This window comes from Podarcis melisellensis (genome assembly GCF_964234715.1).
Source record: "Podarcis melisellensis genome assembly, chromosome: Z".
Classification (NCBI taxonomy): Eukaryota; Metazoa; Chordata; class Lepidosauria; order Squamata; family Lacertidae; genus Podarcis; species Podarcis melisellensis.
Genome location: NC_138547.1, coordinates 235,672 through 251,508, shown reverse-complemented (window position 1 = coordinate 251,508; position 15,837 = coordinate 235,672). Strand labels below are relative to the sequence as shown.

General features: G+C 40.0%; 1 protein-coding gene across 7 annotated transcripts in view; it reads left to right on the top strand.

Moving 5' to 3' along the window:
• Window positions 1–2,383: 2,383 nt before the first annotated feature.
• LOC309361638 (uncharacterized protein) overlaps window positions 2,384–15,837 on the top strand; it is an 18,156-nt gene continuing 4,702 nt past the window's right edge. For 2 of the 7 annotated variants that reach the window (XM_081896699.1, XM_081896698.1), the window contains exons 1-9: window positions 2,384–2,459; window positions 4,995–5,072; window positions 6,440–6,491; window positions 9,564–9,714; window positions 11,525–11,578; window positions 11,663–11,737; window positions 13,857–13,913; window positions 14,181–14,234; window positions 15,589–15,633. In XM_081896699.1, the coding sequence (XP_081752825.1) occupies window positions 2,403–2,459; window positions 4,995–5,072; window positions 6,440–6,491; window positions 9,564–9,714; window positions 11,525–11,578; window positions 11,663–11,737; window positions 13,857–13,913; window positions 14,181–14,234; window positions 15,589–15,633 (623 nt within the window). In that variant the 5' untranslated portion in view covers window positions 2,384–2,402. Of the gene's footprint in view, window positions 2,460–4,994; window positions 5,073–6,214; window positions 6,311–6,439; window positions 6,492–9,563; window positions 9,715–11,524; window positions 11,579–11,662; window positions 11,738–13,856; window positions 13,914–14,180; window positions 14,235–15,588; window positions 15,634–15,837 lie in introns of those variants that run through there. The other 5 variants (XM_081896703.1, XM_081896700.1, XM_081896701.1 and 2 more) reach the window with 4 other exon arrangements.

Genomic DNA, 15,837 nt, shown 5'->3' with positions numbered 1-15,837 from the left:
AGTCCCCCCAGGAATTGAATTGCCGGGTGCGAGAGATCCACTGGGTGGGAGAGATCCACTGGGTGGGAGAGATCCACTGGGTGGGAGAGATCCACTGGGCGCCATCCGTTTGGTGACGCTACGGTTCCCACGGCTGGGAACTGAAGTGCTGGGTGCAAGAGATCCTCTGGGTGGGAGAGATCCACTGGGTGGGAGAGATCCACTGGGTGCTATGGTTCCCACACAATAAAGTTACTTGTTCACAAGCAAAGCGCCCGGTTTTTTCCTCCAAGCTGGGAACTGAAGCGCCGGGTGAGAGAGATCCGCCAGGTGGGAGAGATCCACTGGGCAGGAGAGATCCACCGGGTGGAGAGATCCTCCAGGTGGGAGAGATCCACTGGGCGGGAGTGATCCACTGGGCGCCGTCCGTTTGGGGACGCTACGGTTCCCATGCAGTAAATAGATATAGATATAGATCTGCAAATAAATAGGTACAGATATACAGATTACAAATTGTAGTAGTAATAATAATAATAATAATAATAATAATAATAATAATAATAATAGATATGCAGATAGGTAGATTACAACTAATAATAATAATAATAAAGACATGCCAATAATAACACTGATATATAGAGAGGTACATGACAAGCAAATAATAATAATAATAATAATAATAATAATAATAATAATAATAATAAAAAATATGCAGATGTTTAGATTGAAACTAATAATAATAATAATAATAATAATAATAAATATGCAGATGTTTAGATTGAAACTAATAATAATAATAATAATAATAATAGATATGCAGATGCGTAGATTACAGGTTGTATTCGTAGGAGACATAATAATAATAATAGTAATATAGATATGCAGATAGGTAGATTACAACTAATAATAATAATAATAACAACAACAACAACAATAATAAAGACATGCCAATAATAACACTGATATCCACAGAGGTACCTGACAGGTAAATAATAATAATAATATTAATAATAATAATAATAATAAATATGCAGATGTGTAGATTAAAACTAATAATAATAATAATAATAATAATAATAATAATAAATATGCAGATGTGTAGATTAAAACTAATAATAATAATAATAATAATAATAGATATGCAGATGCGTAGATTAAAACTAATAATAATAATAATAATAATAATAATAATAATAAATATGCAGATGCGTAGATTAAAACTAATAATAATAATAATAATAATAAATATGCAGATGTGTAGATTAAAACTAATAATAATAATAATAATAATAGATATGCAGATGCGTAGATTAAAACTAATAATAATAATAATAATAATAATAGATATGCAGATGCGTAGATTAAAACTAATAATAATAATAATAATAATAGATATGCAGATGTGTAGATTAAAACTAATAATAATAATAATAATAATAATAATAGATATGCAGATGCGTAGATTAAAACTAATAATAATAATAATAATAATAATAATAGATATGCAGATGTGTAGATTAAAACTAATAATAATAATAATAATAGATATGCAGATGCGTAGATTAAAAATAATAATAATAATAATAATAATAATAATAATAATAGATATGCAGATGCGTAGATTAAAACTAATAATAATAATAATAATAATAATAATAATAATAATAATAGATATGCAGATGCGTAGATTACAGGTTGTATTAGTAGGAAACATAATAATAATAGTAATATAGATATGCAGATAGGTAGATTACAACTAATAATAATAATAATAATAACAATAATAATAAAGACATGCCAATAGTAACACAGATATCCAGGCGTCCATTATAAGTAAATAATAATAATAATAATAATAATAATAATAATAATAATAATAATAGATATGCAGATGTGTAGATTAAAGGTTGTATTAGTAGGAAACATAATAATAATAGTAATATAGATAGGCAGATAATAATAATAATAATAATAATAATAATAATAATAATAATAATAATAATATAGATTTCCAATCAGGTAGATTCCAAATCATTAGAAATTAATCATTATTAGAATTTATGAGATTTTATTAGGAACTGTTCGATTCTGAAAATCACCCGTCTCTCCCCCAACACAACTTGGACCCGCCCCCCCGGTGACATCACGGCCCGGTGACCTCACAGTCCGCCCCTTATGACCTCACGGAATCTCGTGACATCACCTGCTCAGCAGAGGGATCCCCAGCCATGCTGCTGCTGCTCCTGCCTCTCCTCTTCCCATTGGCTGCGCCCGGTAAATCTCCAAATTGACCAGTTTGGGGGGGGAAATGTTGGGGGATTCGAACCCGGGACCCCGATGAACCTTTTCCGGATCTTTCCGCAGACCGGCCCCCGCCGCCCCCGGATCTGGACCCTTTCTCGGCCTCGGAGGAAGCCGACGAGATGGACCCGGGCGCCGGCGGAGGAGAGGACCCCGGAGAGAACGGGCGCGGGGACGAGGTGCGCGGGGACGTTTCCGGGCAGCTTCCTGTCCGTTTCCGGGGAGTTTCCTGTTTGTTTCCTGCTTTTTCCGGGGAGTTTCCTGTCTATTTCCTGGGAGTTTCCTGTCTGTTTTCAGGGAGTTTCCTGCCTATTTCCGTTCTCTTTCCGGGGAGTTTCCAGTTTATTTTCCTGTTTTTTTTCAGGGGAGTTTCCTGCCTATTTCCTGTCTATTTCCTGGGAGTTTCCTGTCTGTTTTCAGGGAGTTTCCTGTCTATTTCTTGTCTCTTTCCAGGGAGTTTCCTGTCTATTTCTTGTCTCTTTCCAGGGAGTTTCCTGCCTATTTCCGTTCTCTTTCCGGGGAGTTTCCAGTTTATTTTCCTGTTTTTTTTCAGGGGAGTTTCCTGTCTATTTCCAGGGAGATTCCTCTAAATTTCCTCTCTATTTCCTGGGAGTTTCCTGTCTATTTCCTCTCTATTTCCAGGGAGCTTCCTGTCTATTTCCAGGGAGTTTCCTGCCTATTTCCTGTCTATTTCCAGGGAGTTTTCTGCCTATTTCCTGTCTATTTCCAGGGAGTTTCCTGCCTATTTCCTGTCTATTTTCAGGCAGTTTCCTGTCTATTTCCAAGGAGTTTCCTATCTATTTCCGGGGAGTTTCTTGTCTATTTCGGGGAGTTTCCTGCCTATTTCCTGTCTCTTTCCAGGGAGTTTCCTGTTTATTTCCTGTTTTTTTTCCCGGGGAGTTTCCTGTATATTTCTTGTCTATTTCCAGGGAGTTTCCTGTGTATTTCCACATAGTTTCCTTTCTATTTCCAGGGAGTTTCCTGCCTATTTCCTGTCAATTTCCAGGGAGTTTCCTGTCTATTTCCTGGGAGTTTCCTGTCTATTTCCAGGGAGTTTCCTATCTGTTTCCTGTCTTTCCAGGGAGTTTCCTGTCTATTTCCTGTCTATTTCCAGGGAGTTTCCTGCCCATTTCCTGTCTCTTGCCAGGCAGTTTCCTGTCCGTTTCCAGGGAGTTTCCTGCCTATTTCCTGTCTGTTTTCAGGGAGCTTCCTGCCTATTTCCTGTCTATTTTCAAGGAGTTTCCTTTCTCTTTCCTGCCTATTTCCTGGGAGTTTCCTTTCTATTTCCTGTCTGTTTCTAGGGAGTTTGCTCTCTATTTCCAAGGAGTTTCTGCCTATTTCCTGGGAGTTTCCTGTCTCTTTCCTGGGGGTTTCCTGTCTCTTTCCAGGGAGTTTCCTGTCTCTTTCCAGGGAGTTTCCTGTCTTTTCCAGGGAGTTTCCTGCCAATTTCCTGTTTATTCCCAGGGAGTTTCCTGCCAATTTCCTCTCTATTTCCAGGGAGTTTCCTGTCTATTTCCAGAGAGTTTATTTCCAGGGAGATTCCTGTCTATTTCCTGTCTATTTCCAGGAAGTTTCCTGTCTATTTCCAGGGAGTTTCCTATTTTCAGGAAGCTTCCTGTCTCTTTCCAGGGAGTTTCCTGCCTATTTCCTGTCTCTTTCCAGGGAGTTTCCTGCCTATTTCCTATCTATTTCCAGGGAGTTTCCTTTCCATTTCCTCTATTTCCTGGGAGTTTCCTGTCTATTTCCAAGGAGTTTCCTGTCTGTTTCCTGTCTATTTCCAAGGAGTTTCCTGTCTATTTCCTGGGAGTTTCCAGGAAATAGGAAATTTCCTGGGAGTTTCCTGGAAATAGGCAGGAAACTCCCAGGAGATAGACAGGAAACTCCCTGGAAATAGACAGGAAATAGGCAGGAAACTCCCAGGAAATAGACAGGAACTAAGATTCCAACACTAAAATTCCCGCGCTAAGGTTCCCGCGCTAAGGTTCCCGCACTAAGGTTCCCGCGCTAAAATTCCCACGCTAAGGTTCCCATGCTAAGGTTCCCACACTAAAGTTCCTGCGCTAAGGTTCCCACGCTAAAGTTCCCGCGCTAAGGTTCCCATGCTAAGGTTCCCACGCTAAGGTTCCCGCGCTAAGGTTCCTATGCTAAAGTTCCCATGCTAAAGATCCAGCGCTAAGGTTCCCGCACTAAGGTTCCCACACTAAGGATCCCACGCTATGGTTCCCGCACTAAAATTCCCGCGCTAAGGTTCCCGCGCTAAAATTCCCGCGCTAAAATTCTCGCGCTAAGGTTCCCGCGCTAAGGTTCCCGCACTAAAATTCCCGCGCTAAGGTTCCCGCGCTAAGGTTCCCGCGCTAAAATTCCCACCCTAAAATTCTCACGCTAAGGTTCCCGCACTAAAATTCCCGCGCTAAGGCTCCCGCGCTAAAATTCCCACCCTAAAATTCCCGCGCTAAGGTTCCCGCACTAAAATTCTCGCGCTAAGGTTCCCGCGCTAAGGTTCCCGCACTAAAATTCCCACCCTAAAATTCTCACGCTAAGGTTCCCGCACTAAAATTCCCGCGCTAAGTTTCCCACACTAAGGTTCCCGCACTAAGGTTCCCGCGCTATGGTTCCCGCGCTATGGTTCCCGTGCTAACATTCTTGCGCTAAGGTTCCTTGCAGGGACCAGGCGCCTTCCGAACCTCACTTACCTCCTTGCTTTCTGCTTCCAGGCGCTGATGGACTTCCCGCCGCGCGGCATGCGGCGCCGGCGCCAGGCGGCCTTCCTCGAACCCGCGCCGCACACTACGGTGAGTCTTTCCTTCCCTCCCGGCGCCGGGTGCCGAACCGGGTGCGAAGCGCGCTATAATTCCCACCTCTGCCTTGCCGACAGTTTGTGGAAGATGCAAGGAGGAAACTTCCTGGAAAGAGAGAGGAAACTCCCTGAGCTGCTACTTTTCTGCCTGCGGGGAATAGACAGGAAACTGCCTGGAAATAGACAGGAAATGCAGGGAATAGACAGGAAATAGACAGGAAACTCCCTGGAAATAGACAGGAAATGCAGGGAATAGACAGGAAATAGACAGGAAACTCCCTGGAAATAGACAGGAAATGCAGGGAATAGACAGGAAATAGACAGGAAACTCCCTGGAAATAGACAGGAAATGCAGGGAATAGAGAGGAAATAGACAGGAAACTGCCTGGAAATAGACAGGAAATGCAGGGAATAGAAAGGAAATAGACAGGAAACTCCCTGGAAATAGACAGGAAATGCAGGGAATAGACAGGAAATAGACAGGAAACTCCCTGGAAATAGACAGGAAATGCAGGGAATAGAAAGGAAATAGACAGGAAACTCCCTGGAAATAGACAGGAAATGCAGGGAATAGACAGGAAATAGACAGGAAATTGCCTGGAAATAGAAGGAAATGCAGGGAATAGGAAATAGACAGGAAACTCCCTGGAAATAGACAGGAAATGCAGGGAATAGACAGGAAATAGACAGGAAATTGACTGGAAATAGACAGGAAATGCAGGGAATAGACAGGAAATAGACAGGAAACACCCTGGAAATAGACAGGGAACTTCCTGGAAATAGACAGGAAATAGATGAAACTCCCTGGAAATAGACAGGAAATAGACAGGAAATTCCCTGGAAACAGACAGGAAATAGACAGGAAACTCCTTGGAAATATACAGGGAACCTCCTGGAAATAGACAAGAAATAGACAGGAAACTCCCTGGAAATACAGGAAATAGACAGGAAATAGACAGGAAACTCCCTGGAAACAGGAAATAGTCAAGAAACTCCCTGGAAACAAACAGGAAGTAGGCAGGAAACTCCATGGAAACAGACAGGAAACTCCCTGTAAATAGACAGTAAATAGACAGGAAACTCCATGGAAACAGGCAGGAAACTTCCTGGAAATAGACAGGAAATTGAACTTTCCTCTCTTCTCCCCCAAACCAGGCGCTGCTAGAGTTCCCGCCGCGGGGAATGCGGCGCCAGCGGCAGGCGGCCTTCCTCGAACCCGCGCCGCACACTAGGGTGAGTCTTCCCTCCCGGCGCCGGGTGCAAAACTGGGTGCGAAACGCACTACAATTCCCACCTCTCTCCTCTGCCCTTCCGGGAAACGGGTGCGAAACGCGCTATAACTCCCATCTCTGTCGCCCGCAGTACGTCGAAGACGCCAGGATTCCCATCCAGCACCGGGGGGTCGCTCTGCAAAGTAAGGCGCCGGCGCCGGGTGCGAAAGGCGGGGGCGGGTGTCGGAATGCGAGGCGGGAAGCTTAGGATGGGAACCTTAGCGCGGCGCCCGCTTCTCCCTGCAATGGGGAAGGTTGCGGGTTCGAGTCTCCTGCCCTGAGGGAACCTTAGCACAGGGACCTCAGCATGGGAATATTAGTGTGGGAACCGTAGCGCGGGAACCTTAGCATGGGAATTTTAGCGCGGGAACCTTAGCGCGGGAACTATAGCGCAGGAATTTCAACATGGGGGTCTTAGCATGGGAACCTTAGCACGGGAACCTTAGCGCAGAATTGGATGGGGATCCTGGGGGAGGTTGCGGGTTCGAGTCTCCCTCCCCGTGGGAACCTTAGCGCGGGAACCTTAGCGCGGGAACTATAGCGCAGGAATTTCAATATGGGAACCTTAGCATGGGAATTTTAGCGCGGGAACCTTAGCCCGGGAACTATAGCGCAGGAATTTCAGCATGGGAACCTTAGCGCGGGAACCTTAGCGTTGGAATTTTAGCACGGGAACCTTAGCGCAGAATTGGATGGGGATCCTGGGGAAGGTTGCGGGTTCGAGTCTCCCTCCCGGTGGGAACCTTAGCGCAGGAACTATAGCGCAGGAATTTCAACATGGGAATCTTAGCACGGGAATTTTAGCATGGGAATTATAGCGCAGGAACCTTAGCGCAGGATTTTCTGTGAGTTTTAGCGCGGGAACCTTAGAGCGGGAACTATAGCGCAGGAATTTCAACATGGGAATTTTAGCGCGGGAACCTTAGTGCGGGGATTTTGTGGGAGTTTTAGCGCGGGAACTATAGCGCAGGAATTTCAACATGGGAATCTTAGCATGGGAACCTTAGCGCGGGAACTATAGCGCAGGAACCTTAGCGTGGGAACCTTAGCGCAGGAACCTTAGCGTGGGAACCTTAGCGCGGGAACCTTAGTGCAGAATTTGATGGGCATCCTGGGGAAGGTTGTGGGTTCGAGTCTCCCTCCCGGTGGGAACCTTAGCGCGGGAACCTTAGCGCGGGAACTATAGCGCAGGAATTTTAACATGGGAATCTTAGCACGGGAACCTTAACATGGGAATTATAGCGCGGGAACCTTAGCGTGGGAATCTTAGCACGGGAACCTTAGCGCAGAATTGGATGGGGATCCTGGGGAAGGTTGTGGGTTCGAGTCTCCCTCCCGGTGGGAACCTTAGCACAGGAACTATAGCGCAGGAATTTCAACATGGGAATCTTAGCATGGGAACCTTAGCGCGGGAACTATAGCGCAGGAATTTTAACATGGGAATCTTAGTGCAGAATTGGATGGGGATCCTGGGGAAGGTTGCGGGTTCGAGTCTCCCTCCCCGTGGGAACCTTAGCGTGGGAATTTTAGCACGGGAACCTTAACGCGGGAACTATAGCACGGGAATTTTAACATGGCAATCTTAGCATGGGAACTATAGCGTGGGAATTTTAACACGGGAATCTTAGCATGGGAACTATAGCGCGGGAATTTTAACATGGGAATCTTAGCATGGGAACTATAGCGCAGGAATTTTAACATGGGAATCTTAGCATGGGAACTATAGCGTGGGAATTTTAACATGGGAACCTTAGCGTGGGAACTATAGCGCGGGAATTTTAACATGGGAACCTTAGCATGGGAACTATAGCGTGGGAATTTTAACATGGGCATCTTAGCATGGGAACTATAGCGCGGGAATTTTAACATGGGCATCTTAGCATGGGAACTATAGCGCGGGAATTTTGACATGGGAATCTTAGCGTGGGAACTATAGCGCGGGAATTTTAACATGGGAACCTTAGCGCGGGAACTATAGCGCGGGAATTTTAACATGGGAATCTTAGCATGGGAACTATAGCGTGGGAATTTTAACATGGGAACCTTAGCGTGGGAACTATAGCGCGGGAATTTTAACATGGGAACCTTAGCGCGGGAACTATAGCGCGGGAATTTTAACATGGGAATTTTAGCATGGGAACTATAGCGCGGGAATTTTAACATGGGCATCTTAGCGTGGGAACTATAGCGCGGGAATTTTAACATGGGCATCTTAGCATGGGAACTATAGCGCGGGAATTTTAACATGGGAATCTTAGCGTGGGAACTATAGCGCAGGAATTTTAACATGGGAATCTTAGCATGGGAACTATAGCGCGGGAATTTTAACATGGGAATCTTAGCATGGGAACTATAGCGCGGGAATTTTAACATGGGCATCTTAGCGTGGGAACTATAGCGCGGGAATTTTAACATGGGAACCTTAGCATGGGAACTATAGCGTGGGAATTTTAACATGGGCATCTTAGCATGGGAACTATAGCGCGGGAATTTTAACATGGGCATCTTAGCATGGGAACTATAGCGCGGGAATTTTGACATGGGAATTTTAGCATGGGAACTATAGCGCGGGAATTTTAACATGGGCATCTTAGCGTGGGAACTATAGCGCGGGAATTTTAACATGGGCATCTTAGCATGGGAACTATAGCGCGGGAATTTTAACATGGGAATCTTAGCGTGGGAACTATAGCGCAGGAATTTTAACATGGGAATCTTAGCATGGGAACTATAGCGTGGGAATTTTAACATGGGAATCTTAGCGTGGGAACTATAGCGCGGGAATTTTAACATGGGAATCTTAGCATAAGAACTATAGCGCGGGAATTTTAACATGGGAATCTTAGCATGGGAACTATAGCGCGGGAATTTTAACATGGGCATCTTAGCATGGGAACTATAGCGCGGGAATTTTCACATGGGAATCTTAGCGTGGGAACTATAGCGCGGGAATTTTAACATGGGAATCTTAGCATGGGAACTATAGCGCGGGAATTTTAACATGGGCATCTTAGCATGGGAACTATAGCGCGGGAATTTTGACATGGGAATCTTAGCGTGGGAACTATAGCGTGGGAATTTTAACATGGGAATCTTAGCGCGGGAACCTTAGCGCAGAATTGGATGGGGATCCTGGGGGAGGTTGCGGGTTCGAGTCTCCCTCCCGGTGGGAACCGTAGCGCGGGAAACGTAGCGCGGCGCCGTTTTTCCCGCAGTGGCGCCGCCGGAGGAGTGCGCCTGCCCCGAGCCGCTGGCCAAGGGGACGCTGGTGGCCATGGTGGCCGTCCTGGCCTTTCTAGGCTTCTTCTCGACGTCGGTCTTGTTGGTGGTCGCCGTCTGTTTGCTGCGCCTGGTGGAGCGCCAGCGGTGAGTAGAAATAGAAATAGAAATAGAAAAATAGAAATAGAAATAGAAATAGAAATAGAAATAGAAATAGAAAAATAGAAATAGGAATAGAAATAGAAAAATAGAAATAGACATAGAAATAGAAATAAAAATAGAAATAGAAATAGAAATAGGAATAGAAATAGAAAAATAGAAATAGAAATAGAAATAGAAATAGAAAAATAGAAATAGAAATATAGAAATAGAAATAGAAATAGAAAAATAGAAATAGAAAAATAGAAATAGAAAAAGAAATAGAAATAGAAATATAGAAATAGAAATAGAAAAATAGAAATAGAAAAATAGAAATAGAAATAGAAAAATAGAAAAATAGAAATAGAAAAATAGAAATAGAAATAGAAATAGAAAAATAGAAATAGAAATAGAAAAATAGAAATAGAAATAGAAAAATAGAAATAGAAATAGAAATAGAAATAGGAATAGAAATAGAAATAGAAAAATAGAAATATAAATAGAAATAGAGATAGAAATAGAAAAATAGAAATAGAAAAATAGAAATAGAAATAAAAAATAGAAATAGAAATAGAAAAATAGAAATAGAAATAGACATAGAAATAGAAATAGACAGAAATAGAAATAGAAAAATAGAAATAGAAATAGAAATTGAAGAAATAGAAATATAGAAAAGTAAAATATAAATATAAATATAAAAGTAAATATAAATATAAATATACAAAATTAAATATGAATATAAATATATAAAAGAAAATATAAATATGAAATAAGGATAACAAAGTATACTATAAATTAAATTTATAAATATAAGTATTATAAATATAAGTGTAATATAAATTATATATATATATATATATATAATAAAATATAAATTAAATCTATAAATAAATGCAGTCTAATAGAAATAAGTCTAATCTAAATTAAATCTATAAATATTATATATTTATAACTATATAAATATAATAAAAATAGGTATAAATTAAATATATAATTTATATAATTCAATATATATATATATATATAAATATAATATTAATATCATAAATATAATATACTAATAACAAGAATAATAGATATGCAGATATATGCATCATATATTATATTTGTAGATAATAATAATAATAATAATAATAATAATAATAATAATAATAATAATAATAATAATAATAATAGAATATAGATAGGTAGATTATAAATTGCAGAAATAATAGTAATAATAATAATAATAATAATAATAATAATAATAATAATAATAATAATAATAATAATATGCAGACATGTAGATTGCAATTGTAATAATAATAATAATAATATGCAGACAAGTAGATTGAGGTTGTAATAATAATAATAATAATAATAATAATAATAATAATATGCAGAAAAGTAGATTGCAGTTGTAATAATGATAATAATAATAATAATAATAATATGCAGACAAGTAGATTGCAATTGTAATAATAATAATAATAATAATAATAATAATAATAATAATATGCAGATAAGTAGGTTACAATATTATAAATATATTATTATTATTATTATTATTATTATTACAACTTGCAATCTACTTCTCTGCATATTACTAATATTATTATTACATTTACAATGTACTTGTCTGCATATTATTATTATTATTATTATTATTATTATTATTACAGCTTGAAATCTACTTGTCTGCATATTACTATTACTATTATTATTATTATTATTACAGCTTGAAATCTACTTGTCTGCTTATTATTATTATTATTATTATTATTATTATTATTATTATTATTATTATCTCTCTGATTTTAACCCCGCCTCTCCCTTCCAGGAAGTCGGGGAAGGACGCCAACGCCATGTCAAATAGGCCCCTCCCTCCACTGCCGTGAGTTTCCTGTGGGCGGGGCCTGGAGTGGGCGGGGCTAATATGAATATTAATATCAATATTAATTAATATTAATTACCGCAGCCCCCCCCGCCCGGAGCGCGTCTACCTGTCGACCAAATCGGCGCCCGGGTACGAGAGGCTGATGGCCGCCAGTCCGTGAGTACCTGTCAATCATCCTCGAACCCGGGACCAAGCCCTGTCAATCATCCCGTCGTTCGAAGCGATAACCTGTCAATCATCCTCGTCCCCGGGACCCAGCCCTGTCGATCATCCCGTCGTTTGAAGCAATAACCTGTCAATCATTCTGGGATCCAGGGGGCGGGACCAGACGACCATCCCTGTCAATCATTCTGGGATTCGAATCTGGGACCTGTCAATCATTCCGGGTTCCAATTGATAACCTTTCCATCGATAAGCTGTCAATCATGATGTGGGCGGGAGCAGAGGACCCTGCTTGCCCCATCCCTGTCAATCATTCTGGCATCCAGGGGGCGGGACCATCCCTGTCAATCATTCTGTCATTCAAATAGATAACCTATCAATCATTTTGGGGTATAGGGGGCGGGACCAGATGCCAATGGTTCTCCCATCCCTGTCAATCATTCCGGTATTCAGGGGGCGGGAACATCCCTGTCAATCATTCTGACATTCTAATCAATAACCATGGTTGCCCCATCCCTGTCAATCATTCTGTCATTTGAATCTGTCAATCATTCTGGGTTCGATTTGATAACCCTGGTTTCCCCCTCCCTGTCAATCATTCTGTCACTCAAATAGATAACCTGTCAATCATTCTGGGATTCAGGGGGTGGGACCAGGTTGCCCTGTCCCTGTCAATCATTCTGTCATTTAGATCCATAACCATGGTTCTGTCATTTAAATTGATAACCTGTCAATCATTCTTGGATCTAAGGGGTGGGACTAGGCGACCCCGGTTGCCCCATCCCTGTCAATCATTCTGTCATTCGAATCGATAACCCTGGTTGCTCCATCCCTGTCAATCATTCTGGGATCCAGGGGGCGGGGCCTGACAATCCTGGTTGCCCCATCCCTGTCAATCATTCTGTCATTCGACTCGCTAACCCTGGTTGCCCAGTCCCTGTCAATCATCCTGGAATCCAGGGGGCGGGACCAGACGACCCCGGTTGCCCCATCCCTGTCCATCATTCTGTCATTCAAATCGATAACCTGTCAATCATTCTGCCATTCAAACCGATAACCTGTCAATCATTCTGGGATTGGAGCCTGGTTGCCGCCAACCTGTCAATCATTCTGTCATATCAAATTGATAACCTGTCCATCAAACTGATAACCTGTCCATCAAATCAAGAACCTGTCAATCATTCCGGGTTCAAATAGACAACCCCGGTTGCCTGTCAATCACAACCCGGGTGGCGCTGGGAACCGTAGCGCGCTGTCAATCACCCTGGGACCCAACCTGTCAACCATTGCCCCACCCCTGTCAATCAAATCATCCCGGGTTCAACTCCATAACCCCCGGTCACCTGTCAATCATCCTGGCACCCAGACAACCCTGGTTGCCTGTCAATCATAACCCTGGTTGCGCCGGGAACCATAGCGCGCTGTCAATCACCCTGGGACCAGACCTGTCCATCATTGCCCCACACCTGTCCATCATCCCTGTCAATCAACCCCACGCCTGTCAATCAAACCCTGGCCAAACCCCGGTTGCCTGTCAATCATTCCGGCTTCGAATCGACAACCACGGTTGCCTGTCGATCACAACCCGGGTGGCGCCGGGAACTGTAGCGCGCTGTCAATCACCCTGAGACCAGACCTGTCAATCATTGCCCCATCCCTGTCAATCATTCTGTCATTCAAATCAATAACCCTGGTTTCCCCATCCCTGTCAATCATTCTGGGATTGAACCCGGGTTGCCCCCTCCCTGTCAATCATTCTGTCATTCAAACTGATAACCTGTCAATCAAATCGATAACCTGTCAATCAAATAACCTGCCAATCAAATCGATATCCTTTCATTCAAATGGAGAACCTGTCAATCAAATGGAGAACCTGTCAATCAAATGGAGAACCTGTCAATCATTCTGAGATCCAGGGGGCGGGATCAGACAACCCCGGTTGCCCCGGGAACCATAGCGCGGTGTCAATCACCCTGGGACCCGACCTCTCAACCATTGCCCCACCCCTGTCAATCAAATCACCCCGGGTTCAACCCCATAACCTGACAGCTCACCCGTCAATCATCCCGGCACCCAGACAACCTGGGAACCGTAGCGCCGTTTCCTTTTCCAGGCGCACCCCGGAAGGCGGGGCCTACCTGAGCGCCAGTGAGTTGCACCCGGGTCCCAGGTAAGCCCCGCCCCGGCCCCGCCCCTTCCCCGGACGCCTGGGTCCCTCCGCTCAACCCCGCACTACGTTTCCCAGCAGCCGCCAGGCGCCGAGCTACCCGAAGATGGCCGTCGACCCGGCCGCCGTCGCCGCGGAAACGGAGAGCAAGTCAGTCAAAGGGAAGGGGCGGGGAAAAGGGGGCGGGGAAAGGGGCGGGGCTTACCCTCCCCTGTCCGTCGAACGCGGGTCCCTGTCAATCAAACCAGGGGACCTTTTCTCGTTTCGAAGGAACCTTCCGGAAAGCGAATACATCACCGTCAACCCGGCGCCGGGTTTTTCCAGGTGGGGTTTGTCTTTATATTTATATAATTTATATTTATATTTATATTTATATTTATATTTATATTTATGTAATTTATATTTATATAATTTATATTTATATTTATGTAATTTATATTTATATAATTTATATTTATATTTATATTTATGTAAGTTATATTTATATAATTTATATTTATATTTATGTAATTTATGATTTATATTTATATATTTATATTTATATTATTTATATTTATATTTTTTATATTTCTAATATTATATATATATATATATATATATATATATATATATATATACTTATATTTAGAGTATTATATATATTTATATATTTATATTTATAGTATTTGTATATAATATATATAATTTATATTTATATTTATAGCATTTATATATAATATATATAATTTATATTTATATTTCCCATTCTCCTTTATTATACACATGCATTATATTTTGTATATTTATATTTAGATATATATTTCTAATATTTATATTTATATTTTTATATTCCTTGAGATAGATACACAGATATCTATTTTTTCCATCCTCTTTTATTATACACACACACACACACACACACACACACATATATATATATAATTTATATTTATAATATTTTATAATATATATCATATTATATATAATATTATATATATATATATATATATATATATATATATATATATATATATATATATATATATATATATATAAAATTTATATTTATAATATTTTATAATATATATCATATTATATTATATATATATATATATATATATATATATATATAATTTATATTTATAATATTTTATAATATATATCATATTATATATAATATTTATATATATAGTATTTATATTTATAGTATCTATGATAGGAATATAAGATAGCATAATAGCTAGTTTTGATTTAATAATAATTATAATAATCTAATTTATTAATATTAATATTTCATTATTATTATTACTAATTTTCTCCTTCCAGTCCCGTTCCGCCTAAGACGTATTCCGGCGCCGGCGGTATTTCCAGGTATATTATATATAATATTTTAATATTTATTTATTATCTCTCAATAATCTATATATGATTATATATATATATATATATATATATATATATATATATATATATATATTATTTGCATACAAGAATAATAAATCACGATGATTTATAACAATAGAAAATATGATTTAATAAGAATATAACATAATAGCTTGTTGGATTTAATAATTATTAAATCAATAGTAATTAAAAAATTATTATTATTATTAATCTAATTTATTAATATTTTATTTCATCATTATTATTATTATTATTATTATTATTATTATTATTATTATTACTTTTCTCCTTCCAGCCCTGTTCCGCCCAAGACGTATTCCGGCGCCGGCGGAATTTCAAGGTATATATATATATATATATTCATATATTATATATAAATATATATATTATTTGTAGACAAGAATCATAAATCAGGATGATTTATAATCGTATAAAAATATTATTTAATAAGAATAGAATAGAATAGAATCCTTTGTTTTGATTTAATAATAATTACAACAATCTGATTTATTAATATTCTTATTTCATCATCATGATTATTATT